The sequence below is a fragment of the Paraphaeosphaeria sporulosa genome, assembly GCF_001642045.1.
Source record: "Paraphaeosphaeria sporulosa strain AP3s5-JAC2a unplaced genomic scaffold CC84scaffold_6, whole genome shotgun sequence".
Lineage (NCBI taxonomy): Eukaryota > Fungi > Ascomycota > Dothideomycetes > Pleosporales > Didymosphaeriaceae > Paraphaeosphaeria > Paraphaeosphaeria sporulosa.
Genome location: NW_017253365.1, coordinates 1039668 through 1054124, shown reverse-complemented (window position 1 = coordinate 1054124; position 14457 = coordinate 1039668). Strand labels below are relative to the sequence as shown.

At 51.1% G+C, this 14457-nt stretch overlaps 7 protein-coding genes across 7 annotated transcripts; 3 read left to right on the top strand and 4 right to left on the bottom strand.

The window, feature by feature from the left end:
• Positions 1–198: 198 nt before the first annotated feature.
• Positions 199–1638, top strand: CC84DRAFT_1260016 (uncharacterized protein; the record flags this gene model as incomplete). Its single annotated transcript, XM_018184958.1, has 1 exon — positions 199–1638. One exon carries the CDS (start codon positions 199–201, stop codon positions 1570–1572), a length of 1374 nt encoding a protein of 457 aa, XP_018035048.1. The 3' UTR covers positions 1573–1638.
• Positions 1639–1845: 207 nt separating this feature from the next.
• CC84DRAFT_800426 (uncharacterized protein) lies at positions 1846–4342 on the bottom strand. Its single transcript, XM_018187462.1, has 3 exons — positions 4058–4342; positions 2138–3956; positions 1846–1985 (listed from the first exon to the last, which is right to left on the bottom strand). The coding sequence occupies exons 1-2, from the start codon at positions 4061–4063 to the stop codon at positions 2271–2273; spliced, it is 1692 nt and encodes a 563-aa protein (XP_018035047.1). The 5' UTR covers positions 4064–4342; the 3' UTR covers positions 1846–1985; positions 2138–2270.
• A 1405-nt stretch (positions 4343–5747) lies between these two features.
• On the bottom strand, positions 5748–6807 carry CC84DRAFT_1165072 (class I glutamine amidotransferase-like protein). The gene is made up of 3 exons (XM_018178637.1): positions 6717–6807; positions 6384–6671; positions 5748–6325 (listed from the first exon to the last, which is right to left on the bottom strand). Exons 1-3 carry the CDS (start codon positions 6784–6786, stop codon positions 5937–5939), a joined length of 747 nt encoding a protein of 248 aa, XP_018035046.1. The 5' UTR covers positions 6787–6807; the 3' UTR covers positions 5748–5936.
• Positions 6808–7214: 407 nt separating this feature from the next.
• Positions 7215–8227, bottom strand: CC84DRAFT_1165071 (glutathione S-transferase). The gene has a single exon (XM_018178636.1). It carries the CDS (start codon positions 8146–8148, stop codon positions 7450–7452), a length of 699 nt encoding a protein of 232 aa, XP_018035045.1. The 5' UTR covers positions 8149–8227; the 3' UTR covers positions 7215–7449.
• Positions 8228–9988: 1761 nt separating this feature from the next.
• CC84DRAFT_1165070 (uncharacterized protein) lies at positions 9989–10808 on the top strand. Its single transcript, XM_018178635.1, has one exon. It carries the CDS (start codon positions 10035–10037, stop codon positions 10617–10619), a length of 585 nt encoding a protein of 194 aa, XP_018035044.1. The 5' UTR covers positions 9989–10034; the 3' UTR covers positions 10620–10808.
• Positions 10589–12841, bottom strand: CC84DRAFT_1165068 (uncharacterized protein). Its single transcript, XM_018178634.1, has 2 exons — positions 10906–12841; positions 10589–10858 (listed from the first exon to the last, which is right to left on the bottom strand). Exons 1-2 carry the CDS (start codon positions 12506–12508, stop codon positions 10722–10724), a joined length of 1740 nt encoding a protein of 579 aa, XP_018035043.1. The 5' UTR covers positions 12509–12841; the 3' UTR covers positions 10589–10721.
• A 1091-nt stretch (positions 12842–13932) lies between these two features.
• Positions 13933–14421, top strand: CC84DRAFT_1218107 (uncharacterized protein; the record flags this gene model as incomplete). Its single annotated transcript, XM_018182966.1, has 1 exon — positions 13933–14421. One exon carries the CDS (start codon positions 13933–13935, stop codon positions 14419–14421), a length of 489 nt encoding a protein of 162 aa, XP_018035042.1.
• Between the last annotated feature and the right edge of the window lie 36 nt (positions 14422–14457).

The window sequence follows — 14457 nt, the reverse complement described above, 5'->3', positions numbered from 1 at the left end:
TCACCGGAACCTGCTCTCCTTTTTGGCTAAGAGCCGCGGGTGAAGTTACTGGTTCAACATAAGCCGACGCCGACTCCCAAGCGCCACCCATCATTCACGCGAACTAACTTTAATGACCGGTGTCAGCTCTTTCGCCTTCGGCTCCAGAATTTCACTTCAAAAAAACTACGAAGGGTGAATCCAGTGACCGAGGCCGCAATGAGCACCAAAGGAAAGGGTAAGCGTGTCGCCGACGACGAGGTCGACGATGGCAAGAGCGCTACCATCACGATCTCGGCTCCTGCATCTCACATAATGGCGCCCGCGTCCCGCCTTACAGCGCCCGAAATACTGCGCCGCCATCGCCATCGCCGCGAGAACGTTGCAGCCAATGTGTGGGGTCCCTGCCTGCCTGGTTCAGATGCGCCGCTGCCGTTCAGCGTATACAAAGCTATTCTACGCCATCCCAATCTCTTCTTTCAGTTTGCGATCCGGTTGTCACAGAAGACCATCATCGACCTGTACGCAATCGACAAAGAGTTTCACTACAGGTTCAACAAATACAGCACCTCGATCATCCACGACTTCGCGCGCCACCATGCTCCCCAGGCTGCCTACATCTTCAGCTGGGTGCTCTTTCCCGAACTATGTATCAGCGACCCCATGCTGCGACCGATGGACGGCCGCCCTCACCTCGCTCGCGACATACCCAGCCTACGGTGGACTCAGATGGTCATACATCGAGACAACGTGGTGCGAACTATCCTTACAATCCTAGCAACCAACGGACATCGGGTCCCACGTGAGACGTACATCGTTCTCATGAAATTCTGGCTATTAATGGAGATGAACAACACGACACTCCGCACGACCTTCCTAGCCGATAACACTATTTGGACCAACCAAGACCTTTACTTCTTTCACCTATTCCTTATGAAGCTCGACATGCACTTCAACCATCCAGTGCACAATCACGGCTTCATCGATCTCTCGCACATGCTGTTGACACAAAAGACGCTCTCAACACTCCATAACGTTCTTGTTGGACAGCAAACCCTGGACTACGACGATTTAACGGACATGCTCATCAGAACGTACCACGAAGAAGACCTCGACCTCGATACAAATCCATGGTTGGCTGATCCAGAAGAGCACGGCGTTGTAGCAGATAATATGGGAACTTTATCCCGTGAAGGCTGGATATTCGAGGGTGAGAGCATGCACTCACCTGTGGACCTAGTCCGCATCGAAGCCATCGACCGGGGACTAGATATCCAGGAATACTTGATCGATTTCATGATGTACGGCTACATCGACCCAGACAGGAAGCAGAATGTGGCAGCACCGAGAAGATGGCGACATGAGAAGAAGATATTGGTGCCGAAGGAGCCGTGGCCCATTCCGAGTGCGACCACTGGCCTGCTTGCTACATTGGACAAGAGGTACGATATAACGCAGGAAGGTGGGGATTTGAAGAACGTTTCGGTGAATCGAGTCCAGCAGAGTGAAACTGTTTTCATGTGGCATCTGAGCCGAAAGCATGATGCGCAAGTGGGACAAATTGAGAACGATGTAGAGGGGAAATGCCGGTGAAGGAATGGAAGAAGACGAGTGAGAGAAGATGACGTGGTCTCCATTGTCTACCTATCGTTCTGCTCGGTTTGCCTAGATTAAAATCTCTTGAAGTGTAAGCTTCAGACTTCGTGAAAATGATGTGGACCGCATCTAGGAAAAGATGGGCAAACCTCATATCTTTCCCAGGCATAAAACAGCTCACAACCACATTCGATGGGTCCATGCCCTGGAACATAACCGACACATTACCTAGTCGTATATTACATACTACACATCCTCGTCACTCAGATTTTGAATCATATCCCTCCTTAACCTCATGAGTTTATTAAGGGTCATGACATTTCTTCCCAAGTTGACGCCCTCTTCGAGCCTCCCATACCTAGCTTCAACTCTCTCTCCTTCTTTCTCCACCACCAAAATGTCGCCACCATCTATCGCTAACATGTAAATAACTTATGATTCAGGACGGATGAACTGTCTGAAAGAATGCATGGTTGCGTAAACTTATACTATGCTGTGCTGCATGGATGACCTCATCCAGAGTTTACTTCCCAACCGTTGTCTATGGGAGAGAAAAACATACCGACTATAATTTCCCCATGAATCGCTGAGTGCTCTCATATCTTGCCGCACCGCTGATGGCCGGCACTTATCTCATCCTCTTTGTAAGCTTCCTACCATATTTCCCTTTGACACCTCCAGCAACGACAGAAGAACTAGAAGTAATTTTTGAGATATACCTCAAGCCCATTCTGTGCCCACCAAATATGCACGCCCGCAAGCAAAACGCCAGCACCCAGGCCCAGGAGTTGACTGGGCCAATTTGAAGAAGCACGCGTGGCGACAGCCTTGGGCTTGCCATAGGAATCGTAGATGTCGGAATCGGACTCGTAGTCAGAGTCAAACACGGAGGCAGAGTCCTTAGCGATATGGTTAATCGCTGGATCTCTTGGAATAATGAGGAAGGGATTCGGTGTGTTCACAAGGCAGGTGGTGATGGGCCTGAATACAGTCTCCCAATCAAGCGTATTGGTACACACGGCCAACGTCTCCGCCTGAATCGCATGAATTGTGGCCACCGAGGCCGGGTTCTCCCTAGAATGTTCACCCGGCGTTGTGCCGTACGCCACTGCGGCAATCATAGCAGTAACAGCCAACAGAGTCCCACAGATCTTGATAAAACGCTTCTTTGTGGTGCTCTTCGACCGATCGATGACACGAGCAGTACGAGGCTTGTCAGGCTCGCGCTGAAGATAGTATAGGACTGCCCACATGGCGCCCAAAAATGTGCTCGCTACAAGGTAGAGACTCGCCGGTACGCTTGTACCTGGAAGAAAGAAGGAGATGATGACATAGTAGAAGAGGATGAGAGAGAGGTGATACGCAGACACCCGAAGATACCGTACGAGCGGCGCTTCTGAACGGCTCTCTGTGCGCTCTTGATAGACTGGGAGAGGATACAAGCTAAGAGGCTGAACGTGGTCTTGTCGGATGGAAGGCGTAGCGGCCGGATTCTCAGGCTCAAGAAGGCGGTGACCATCGAGTTGTACAAGAGAAGCCCAATTTGCTAGAGTAACGGCGCGCTCGTCCACGGCTACTGGGGTACCGAGCATCGTGGGTTGCACAGCTTCCTTTGAGTGATTTGGGACCACTTCGATACTGGGAGTTTCCTTGGCTAGTTGCACCTTGACTGCGTGGCCCTCTGCAAATTTGACTTGGCCATTATCCGGCACCTCGATATGTTCGCCATCGTTCTTTTCAGCTGCAATGTAGGCATTTCCTGTTGGAGTCTCGTGCTGGCTGGCTGCTAGGTCTGCCAAAAACTTGTGATTGTGGATGGCTGCGAGGATATCTCTCGCCCAATCATCGACCTGCTCTCCATCGAAGTTGAGCAGCGAAGGCACATCAAGCCTCACTTTGGAAGGCTTCCCAGGATGCACTGCGATTACTTCCTTGGTCTCGTTTGGGAAGATCACAGCCTCATAGACTGGATCATCCGGGTTGACGTGAGCCGGTGCTAGTGGAGGTGCGGGCTGAGCCAATGGCGACTTGATGCGCTGGAGCTCCGGTGTCAAAGTTTGTTCATGCTTCTCGAAGTTCGGAAGTGCTGCATCAGCATCCTCGTTTGGCAAGTGAAGATGCTCTTTATTTTGATGGTGAGTGTCTTCCAAGCCCAACCCGTTGTCCTCATCGCCTGATTGAGTATACGCATCGCCATGATGAGCAAGACCGGAAGTGTACTCTGGTGCTTCTGCGATGTCATCCAGCTTAATCTTGCCACGATCGATGGCTGTGACCGCTGGATCCATATACCAAGGAACTGGGGTAGAGCGTTGGAGCACATGCGAACGAGCAATTGCGGTTGCGGCCGTACCATGGCGTTGGTCAAAGTCGTGGAGGACCTGAGATGCGTGGTCAGAGACGAACTTATGCAGTAAACTTGAGGACGCAGAGAGGGGGAATGTGGGCATGACCAGCTCGGGTGCATCGGGCGTATGCGTACCTTCATCTTCCGGAGGATGCGTCGTTGGCTCGATGGAAGGATTAACTAACGAATCATTCTCGTGGTCCGAAGCCGGATCCATAGGATGTGGTGACTCTGTAGCTGAAGTGTTAGATACAGAAGCATCCTCGGCTTCATCCTCAGGTGGAAGCTCATCGCTATCGCCTGAAGAGGCACAGGGAGTCTCAGAAAGGATCGACGGAGACTCTGGCGCAGGTATAGTCGTGCTACGATGGGCCAGTGGAACACCTGACCCTATAGAGAACGTAGTCTGATACATTTCTTCCTCGTCAGAGTCAGACATGTTGTCGGAGCCTCCGTGTAGAGATTTCGCAAGCTTAAGAAATCGATGCGATGCCGTATATTCGTCTGCCGACTCCGGCAGATTTTCCAATGATTCGACAGTGCATGCGTCATCTTCCTGGGGTTTTTTGGCATTTGTAGCTGCTTCCCCATTATGATGGGAAATTAGAGCAGTGCAAAGATCTTGCTCAGTGTCGGTTAAAGTTGAAATCTTGGGATGTAACTTTTGGTACTTCCAATTCGTGAACAGCGCGGCCACGCTTAGGGCATCTTCTGCGGCAGCGGCAGCGACAGCATGCTGGAACTCTTCAAAGGATTCATTAGCAACAATATCAACATAGTGACCAAGGGGACCGTTTTCTTCCAAAATAAGTGCCTTACCTTCCCGATTTTGGGTTTGATGCTCTTCAGCTTGAGGATCACGGTCAGCTCCGCCTGGAGGCTTCTGGGAAGACTCATCTGCAAGTTCTTGGGCAGAAGTTTCCGAACGTGTTGGCTTGGACGTTGTCGTGTGATGAGATACCAGTTGGTTCGCGTTAGAGCCTTGGCTGAACGCGGGTGATAGGAAAGCAAGCTTCTTCTCGGTCTGATCTGCACTCGTTTTGAACATATCAGCAGCGTACAGCAGTTCTTCATCGGAAGTCGTCTTATTGTTCATCTTTGTCACACTCGCAGGGACAGTGCGTGGAGCGATCATGTCAAGGATACGATCTCGCTCGGCCACCCAGCCATCTGGAGTTAAAAACTTGCGCGTTAGGTGCTGACTCTTGTCTGGAGAAGCACTGCCACGTTCATCCAAGGCCTTTTGCACACGTGGAAAGCGAAATGATACGGCCGGAAACGTGCCATCTGGGACGCTTTCGTCGGACTGATCTCCGCCGATATCATGCTGAGACATCTTCGTCAACGTCTCACGGGTCTTCGCATAACGCCACTTCTCGTCTCGTGGTGTTTCTGGGTCCCACTGCAACTCGATATCTTCGCATTGAGCAAGAAGCTCTGCCCGTTCCTTGAAGCTAAGCATCGCAATGTGACGCAGAGGGTACGGATGAAGACCTTCCAGAGAACGTCCGCTGGACTTGAAGACGTGACGGTGATAGTATGGAGAATTGTTCAGTCCGGCTTTGATTTCATCGACTTGCAACGGAACGATGATGTTCTGTCCCAAGGTGTCCATCCTTTGATCGTGTATCTTATGTCGCGTTGGTAGAGGGTATAAACTAGTAGCTGACTAGGATTGTCAAGTTGGCTACTTCTAAACAGCGCCCGGGTGGTGGCCGTAATGTAGGGGGAGGGCAAAAGTACACATGGTGCTGGCGCCGCAATATTCCAATGATGTATCTGTGGGTTGAGGGACTCTAATGAGTTTTCATCTGTGAAAATAGGTAGCGTGGAAGCGCTCATGGTCATATGAGCGGCTGTCGGGGTCAGTGGGTTGAGACCAGTGAAAATTACATTCTTTGAAAGGAGTGCCTTGTAAATGCTCCCCTCTATCAGCTTCAGTCCAATAAACCGTATGCCATTAGAAGCAGATACTGTACAAATATTCTCCTCCGGTATTGTCTGGTAAACGATTCTAAGCAGCTGTCCCGTTGATGTTAACGGCGAACGGGTCATTGCTGGGGTCCGTGATGCGGACATGTTCAATGAGATTCGCCATATACGTCGCATTCTGGAGACTATACTTCTTTTCCACGAACTGAAGCAGCATATCGAACCCAGATGTTACCCCCGACGAACTCCAGATTGGAGGCTCAGCGGACTCGTCCTCCACCCAACGAGCCTTGGGGATCCACTCAGTGTTTGGGCCATATGCGGTAATCTCTTTCCATGCCGCTTTGTTTGTTGTTGCCTTCCTTCCGTCCATGATGCCGGCTTTCGCGGCGACGCCGGATCCCGTGCAGATCGTCAGAACGTGCTTCGTCTTGGGTGCTGCCTTTGCGATGTAGTTCCATACTGCGGTCACTGGATGCAGAAGCAGATTAGCCGGAAATTTTCCGTTATGTGTGCGGGAGTCACTGACTATTCGGGTTCCGTGCACCAGGACCTCCAGGGACAATGAGGACGTCCACCTCGGGCGCCGTGTCAAATGTATGCGTAGGCGTGAATGTCGTCCAGACAGACGAGTTCTTCGGGTTCATTGTCAGAGGCTGCGTCGAGACAGGTTCCAGTGTATCCGACAGCAAGACAACTTCAGTGTTGTACAGCAGGCCTATGAAGTTGAGAATTTCCAAAGGTGCGGTTATATCAGTCGTGTCAAAGGCGCGAAACATCACGATGCCAAACTTTTTCGGAATGGCACCATTCAGAGCTTGGAGATTTAGTCAGGTTTTTGTGCAATCTTCGATGGACTCACAAGCAAAACTGGGGTTAGCCAGCAGACAGAAAGTCAGGGCGCACGTGCATAAAACCTTGAGGACTCCCATTGTGAATGCACGATACAATGGTGAAAGAATACTGAGGAAAAGAGCCCAGGCAATTGAACGACAATTAGCAATTAAACTGTTCTTTAAGAGTCGAAAAATGCACGGCCACGCTGCAGTCATTCCTTCGCGACCGATTAGACGGACTCTTCATCTATTCATTGCAGGACTATGCCCAATTGGGACGCGCACAGGCAATCGTCCGCCAGTCGTACGGCAAGACTATAACGCACACTTCTCAGTAACGTGTAAGATGCGGTAAGCCGAAAAGAGCGATGGAAGTATGGCCGGGATGGTGAGGTGTAGTAAGAGATTGAAGGGATGGACCATCAGAAGTGGGGGCTTACTTTCCAAAAATGGAATCGCTACTGCACCGCGAGATTACAACGCGCGCAAAGTCTCTCATCAGGCGACATCGGATCGGGAACAACTTCATAATCCGATCTTGTAGTTTACCTGCAGCTAAAGCCCATGTTGGCGTTGTCCGAGCATTCACATAGCCCGTTTTTATGATGCGGCAGAAAGAATTATATACAAACGATATATGAGAATTTATCCCATATTCGATGTTTCTGCGTCAGGTAGCTATATACATCTTCGAGCTTACAGCTTCTGTTTCCTACTCTCATCAACCCAAATACAACGTGCGCTATACAGGAGAGCGGCTTACGACTTGGGTACGAACCGCGGAGGTCCAGCCGCACTGATCGAAGCCTCTAGATCCTCATCTGGGTCGCCTTTCTTCATTGCCCTCTGGTAAGCCGGTCGTGCCGTGACTCTCTTTAGCCATGCCAAGATAGCAGGATACTCGGTCAAATCCAAGGGCTCGAACCGACGCATCGTGGTGAAGCACCACGTCGTCATCACGTCGGCGGCGGTGAATTGGTCGCCGGCTAAGTAGTCATTCGACTTCAGGCGGTTGTTGAGGTGCCCGACGGCCGTTTTTACGCGTTCATCGGTGCCTTGATAACGCTGGTCCTGCGAATCGATCCCGAACATGCGTGCCTGGAATCTACGGAATATGGTAGGCTGTAAATTGCCATTCGAGAAGTGAAGCCAGTACAGGTAGTCGGCATAATTTGGATGCGAAGGCGGTAGGGCGAGTCGACCGTCTCCGTATTTGTTGATCACATACTCGACGATCGCGCCTGACTCCGCGAGCAAGAGCGGGTTCTCCGGATCAGAAGTGGCGTCCTCTAGTAGAGGCGATGCTCCCATTGGGTGCTTCTCTTTCAATTCTGGTGGTGAAAGAAAAGGGCTGCGCTGGTAAAGCTTAATTTCGTACGGGATGCCGAGTTCTTCGAGGAGGAAGGGGATCCGCTCGCCCTGTCCGACTTGAAGGTGGTGGACAGTGAGTTTGGCCATATTTTCAGATTTGCTGCCGGTGACTCTTTTGGTTGGAACTTTGCGTGTTGACAGGACAACAAGTCTTTGACGATGTCTTCAGTGATGATGTCGACGCAGCCAACCTGTTCTATATAGTGGAGCCTGCGGCCAATCACAGCCTCACATATGGAAAGCCGCGGCTCTGGCGACAGCGAAAGCCGCTAGCACCGACGGACACTCGGTAAACCCCACTCGTCCTTCACGACTCTCCCCTCAAAGGATCTATGCTATACGTAGATCGTGGCCCCTTCGACATGGAAACAGCTCTCGTTGGCCAAAGATAGTGATCCGAAGCTAGTCGCAGACTTCGGAGATTGCATAGCTTACCAATTTGCAAAAGAGCAAGTCGCTACTATCGGGCCGGCAGCGAAAATGGCGAATTCACCGAAGGCGGGACAGACACGAGGTCTTCGGGCATCCGGCGTTTGTCTGCACATCATGCAGAAGTCTCCAGTGCAACATTTTTACTACACAATTTCATAGCCGAGCTGTTCGATACCTTGCAATATCATTGTTTCCTAATTATGAGAAGACGAAGGCTTTGTATCTCAGTCCTTCTATTAACGGATCGAATGGAGACAAATTTAAACATGATGGCAACTGTGACATTCCTTGAGAGGCTGGCCCTCATTAGACTCTCAGCTGCTGACTCTGCTGGCGCCGTGATCGCACAAACAATCTCGAGTAACCTGCTTACCATCAAACAGCTCATACAGACCGACGCCGACAGTTCCGGGACCACTATTGCTGCCAAATCTACACAAAGCGTTCAATTGCTGGCCGGTTACAGGGAGATTTTTGCTGACGTGCTGAACCCTGACAAGCGGAGCCCGCAATTCAATTTTTGGTGGAACAACAGTACGTTGAGAGTGAAGCACCATAGTCTCAACGGCCAAAGCATTGCCCTAGAAAATGCTTTGCGAAGGTCATTTCGGCATTGTTTGATGGCAGAAGTTCTGAGTCGGGAGCAACGTCTGAGAATGGAATTAGCCTTGCTTGAACAAGGCATGAGTATGGCTACAGCCCACAGTACACTCCACGGCATTTGGAGGCTCTGGGAACTTTTGCGAAGTGGTAATACCGCCAGTTGAAGTGAAAATTACCTCAGATCCTGTTTCATATCATACCCAAGTTTTGCTTCAGCATTCTCGCACAATCAAACACAGGAAATAGGAACTTAGGTAAGGGGGTACGTAGTTGGTAAATCTTGTTCTGCTCCAATGGCGCTGAGTGCGGTTATCAATGTACTTGCACAGAGACAACGTCAATTATGTCAACTACGATAGCTCTTGTAGGATCAGAGAACAGTGCATGTTGTTGAAATGAAAGCATAACTAGGTGACACCAAGGTTGAACGCTGATGCCTTGCAATAATTAGCGGCTAGTGTCTGTACAGGGGTGTGCAACACGTGGCACCCTTTCATGTATATTACTGTTCCGTGCAATAGAGCTTGGTCCTAGGTTATGAGCAAGGCAACATCAGGCGCGATCTCTGATCCTTTCAATTGAAATCGCCTACCCTACGAAACATCAAAAGACTCACCGGCCCAATGCTCCAAGTAACGCTAGGGGCCTCTTTGGGATCATGCAACATCTGCTCTCAAATTGAGTGAAGCACACATATTAGAGACTTAGCGATATAATAAAGGATATGCTAATCCGTCGAGATGCTTTGTCGAATGCCTAATGGACCGTCGGTGTGCATCGGTGCCGTCGTGCACTAGAACGTGCTATATTGGCGCAGCCAATCAGTGTACAGGAAATCCGAGCAAGCCTCTCAAATGATACCTACGCATCTCCCAGACTAAGACAAAAGGGTCTTTTTACAAGCCAAAACTTATCTGCGGCCTGAAGTGACATATAAAATGATGCCAACGCAAAGTGCCATTCTCTCCGATCACCACCATCATCAGTTTTCGACTCAAAAGTTCACCATTACTATCGAGCTGCGTCCCCTGACCATGTTACCCCCAATCTCCCTCTCCTCCCTCACCCCTCGCGAAGCAATCACCGACGCCCTCTCCCGCTGCATCCTCGGCCTCGACACCAATTCTCGCCCACTCTTCGAATCCGCCTGTCTTCAGGACTCCACCATGACCATCGCCATCGGCCCGACCGTCGTCTCAGGCTGGCCCGCCATCAGCGCCTTCTTCGAGCGCGTCTTCCAAGTCATCACTACGCACATCATCAGCAACGTGCGCATTGCGGTCGAGGACGGCGCTGACACGGCAACGTTGTCGGCCCATGCGATTTCATACCATATAAGGGAGGAGGATAAGCTGAGTGTAGAGGATACGTCGTATACGGCAGGGTCGTTGTATGATATCGAAGTGGTGAGGGATAAAGGGGATGGGTTGTGGAAGATTAGGAGGTGGGGGTTCAAGATACTGTGGACGAAGGGAGAGAGGGCGGTGCTGTTTGGTGATGAAGAGGTGGCGACTGTGGAGTAAATGCAGGCTTGCGTAGCGAACAATGCATTATGGTCACACTGAGGAAATTGAGAAAGTTGATTCTATATGGTTTGGCTTATCCCTGGTGCATTCTCGTCTGGATCAATGAACAAAGGAAGGAACATAGACGCCTGCATCGATAGCCTGCGCGATAGGAGTGTACATCCACCGACTAAAGTACGCGGATGCAGTCTCTTTTTCGTTACCATTCTTTGTTGCGAAAGTGCCGATAATTGTACCTGTCACGTTCAGTCCTGAACGCCTTCGTTCGATGTCAAAAACTTACCTGTGAATGGCCCACTTCCTCCAGACACAATTGTTGCATTCGCTTCACCCACGTGCACAACTTGGGATGGGTGATAGGTGGATGCAGCAGTAAATACGTATTTGTATTCGTCCACAGCCTCCACCTTCAATTGTATGGGGTGAGAAAGCCACGATTCCCGGACAGGGATGGTCTTCATTTCTGGCACCGTCTCGTTGGGCTTCCCCGTCGCTTCAACACTGAACTTCAGATGCGGCACCAATGTCTCACTATGCGAGCTGCTGGGGAGATGAACGATGCTGAGATCAATGTGCTGTAGCTGTGTGAGGAAAACAGTGATGCCTGCCTCGCCACTGCTTGTCGTAGGCTTGAACGACAAATCGACACTAAAAGTGAACTTGGTGCTGGTCTGCTTGCGCGCAATGAAGCCGAGGCCTTCCTCAGTAGGCTGATAACTGGCGTCGGATGTGAGATTGACCCTCGAAGGAGAGATGCGTAAGGTGTTGGGATGACCCTGTGGGGAGATAGCGAAGAGTTCGTCCTTGGGTATCCTCCAAAGGATATGCTGCCGTGAAAGTTGGCTTCCAGGTTCGAAATACTCAGCATCGGGCTCTTCTGCCCAAGGCCCCGCTCCAGGTACTCTTCTATTGATTGCTGGCAGTGGACCGGATTGTCTACCACGAACGGGTTCAATAATCGGCCATCCACCCTTTGACCATTGCGCAGGTACTAGAACGGTTTCGCGGCCCATTGGGTAGTTGGCCCACTCAGGACCAGAACGAGTGCTCAATGCAACGGCCCACCAGTTTCCTGAAGCATCTTCAAACAAATCAGCGTGACCAACGGTTTGAAAATAGTTGTCGGTGTTCTTAGCCGTCAAGATCGGGTTCTTTTCGTAGCCCTCATACGGCCCTCGAATGTTCTTCGAGCGAGCGATAGTCACAGAGTGATTTGTCTCTGTGCCGCCCTCGCCGATGAGTAAATAGTACCAATCATCTTTCTTGTACAGATGTGGACCTTCAGGGTTGCGGTCACCGGTCCCATTCCACACCTTGAATGTATCACCAATGGCCTTTCCAGTAGTGAGATCCATCTCTGTGATGTAGATGCCGGCAGCGACAGAGACATATGCTTTGCCATCGTCGTCCCAGAACAGGTCTGGATCAATGTCACCGGCTGGGTTCTCCATCCTCAACGGGCCCTCCCAATCATCCTTGAACGGATCCGTCGTTTTAAACAAGAGGATCTTTGGGCCCCAGGTCCGCAAGTTGACATAGCTTGTGATAAGGTAGAATGTTCCATTCCTATATCGGATCGTCGATGCCCATATACCCTCGTTCTGTTGCCCAGGACCGCCGCCACTCGTACCAAGTTCTGGAAGCTGGTCGGGACGGGTAATGGCATGAGAAGCGAGTTTCCAATTGGTGAAGTCTTTAGAAGCATACACTGGGATGCCGGGAAAGGCAAGGAAAGAAGAAGTCGTGCAGAAGAGCGTATTGTCATGTTCTTTCACGAACACGCAGCTTGGGTCAGAGTTCCAGCCTGGCAAAACTGGGTTATTGTAGTCCCTTCTCTTAGCCTTGAAGTCTTCTGGCGCAGGTGCTGCATTTCCGACACCCGCCATGGTCAGCGCTCCCGGGAGTAGTAATTGGGGGGAGGAGATGCATAATCACCAGCTTTGTACCTTGTTTATGTAACGCCCCCACTCAAAGCGAGCGAAAGGATTCAATTGCCTTGCATGAGAGCTGTGATGTCGGATGAGCAATGGGTCATTCCATCAATCAGCGGTCTCAATCCTCGGTGCAAAGAGCCCCGGACCCGCAGAGTACGGTAGCGCTTTTGCCAATCTGGGTGCTCTTCCAGGGGACGGGCCTGCAGCACCGTAGCACGGCCAGACCAGTACAGTTTGCGCCCGGCATCATTTACAAGAAAGAGTGGCAAGAGGAGATGATGCTTTGGATTCTGTACCTATGGTCACCCTAATTTTGCGAGATGCAGCGCGTGCGGGGTAACTTGTCCGTTCCTCCCGTTGAGGGGCGCAACTTCACCCCGAACCATCTCCGGTTAATCTCGAATTCATCCCTACACCATGATGAAAGACATCTCCGATACTAATTTCCTATAAGTTCTCCTACACGCCCATATGGAGGAAACAATCTGCACCCTTTCTCATGCTTTCAGACCTCTGATTGAAATCAACAAATGTAGAATCAGTTAGAACATCGAAAGCCATGCTTTTGGAAAGAATGAGTCAGGTCACGGAAAGAAAAACTTCCAAAATGCGAGGCATGATGGCTTGAATAAGATGTTTAACCTTGTGTGCAGTATTCTCAAGAAGCGTCCTAAATCAGTCGTGACCAGCCCGAAGACGCCAAACGGACCGTTGGCAGACAGACAATTCAGGTAGGTGATCAATGCATACAATCTATGCCAGCACCCGCTTCTACGCCCTTCCACAAGACCAAGTGCAAATGGCATGCCTGAAGGAAGTCCAAGAGACGATCCACTCATGAACAGAATGCTTGAAGATCTCCAGCGGCTGTAGGATATGGATTTCGAATGTCGAAAACAAATCGACTGGTTTACATGGCATCTGACTTCAGGGGTTGCAATTCTACCTTAGAGCCAGGTAGCAGCAGCCATTCGTGCGTCCTACCGATCAAGCAGAGCAACATCCGCACCTGGTGAGATACCGAAAACCTCAACCCAAATCGCGCGTCTTCTTGCAAAGGGAAACGCCCAGTATGGCACCGCATGGCATCAACTCCAACGGGTTGGAAAACATTCAAACGTTTTTCAATCCGCAAAACCCGCTTCACCTCCGCTGCTCGACACGAAGCACACGTGAAAGACTATCACTAAACAAACGCACCTCCAAACTTCGCTCCTGCTCCGCCCTCAACCTCATTCTCCCGCCGTTTCTCACCCCTTCTAAACCGTACCCCAGAGAGCCAGCAGGATCACGAATGCACACCACGTTTTCCTCGCAAGCCCTCCTCTACCATTGGAAGCCATCCATCAAGCACCGCCGCGACCTTCACCGCAACAATGCCATCTACCAGCGACGCCACAGCCGCACTCGCCACCCTCTCCCTAATCAAGCCTACACCCGCCATTCGCGATCTGCGCGCCCTCCTCACCGATGCCGAGCGCATGCAGCACAGCTTCGATGATCGCCCCGCCCTGCGCGCCAGCCCGGCCCGGCGCGAGCTCCTGCACGAAGTATTAAAGGACCTCCTTGGGCTCCGGAATCAGGTCTTCACGCGGTACAAGCGGGATCTCACAGGAAAAGGGAAGGCAACGAGCTCGGAAGAGGGGGGTGTGGACGGGGATGGACATGCAGATAATACCGCGTACGGGAATGTTTTCGCGGAGGTGGGGGCGGTGATCGAGGAGCTGCGGCTGTGGGGGAAAGTAGAAAAGTTGTTGGGCGGGGTGCTGGAGGGGTGTAGGGTTGAGGGGGTGTTTAGCAGTGAGCAGATGAGGGTCTTGAAGGGGGCGTGTGAGCCGGGGTTTGATTGGGGGTTTGGTGGCTAACGTGTCCGTCTCCATCTGCCCATCGACTCTTTACGT

Coding starts and splice junctions, on each gene's coding strand:
- CC84DRAFT_1165072 (XM_018178637.1), bottom strand. CDS start 6,786: ATGGGAGTCCTCAAGGTTTTATGCACGTGCGCCCTGACTTTCTGTCTG. Junction 6,672..6,716: donor GGCTAACCCCAGTTTTGCTT/GTGAGTCCATCG, acceptor TAAATCTCCAAG/CTCTGAATGGTGCCATTCCG. Junction 6,326..6,383: donor TGGTGCACGGAACCCGAATA/GTCAGTGACTCC, acceptor TTCTGCATCCAG/TGACCGCAGTATGGAACTAC.
- CC84DRAFT_1165068 (XM_018178634.1), bottom strand. CDS start 12,508: ATGGCGGGTGTCGGAAATGCAGCACCTGCGCCAGAAGACTTCAAGGCT. Junction 10,859..10,905: donor AGGAAGTGGGCCATTCACAG/GTAAGTTTTTGA, acceptor TGAACGTGACAG/GTACAATTATCGGCACTTTC.
- CC84DRAFT_1165071 (XM_018178636.1), bottom strand. CDS start 8,148: ATGGCCAAACTCACTGTCCACCACCTTCAAGTCGGACAGGGCGAGCGG.
- CC84DRAFT_1165070 (XM_018178635.1), top strand. CDS start 10,035: ATGATGCCAACGCAAAGTGCCATTCTCTCCGATCACCACCATCATCAG.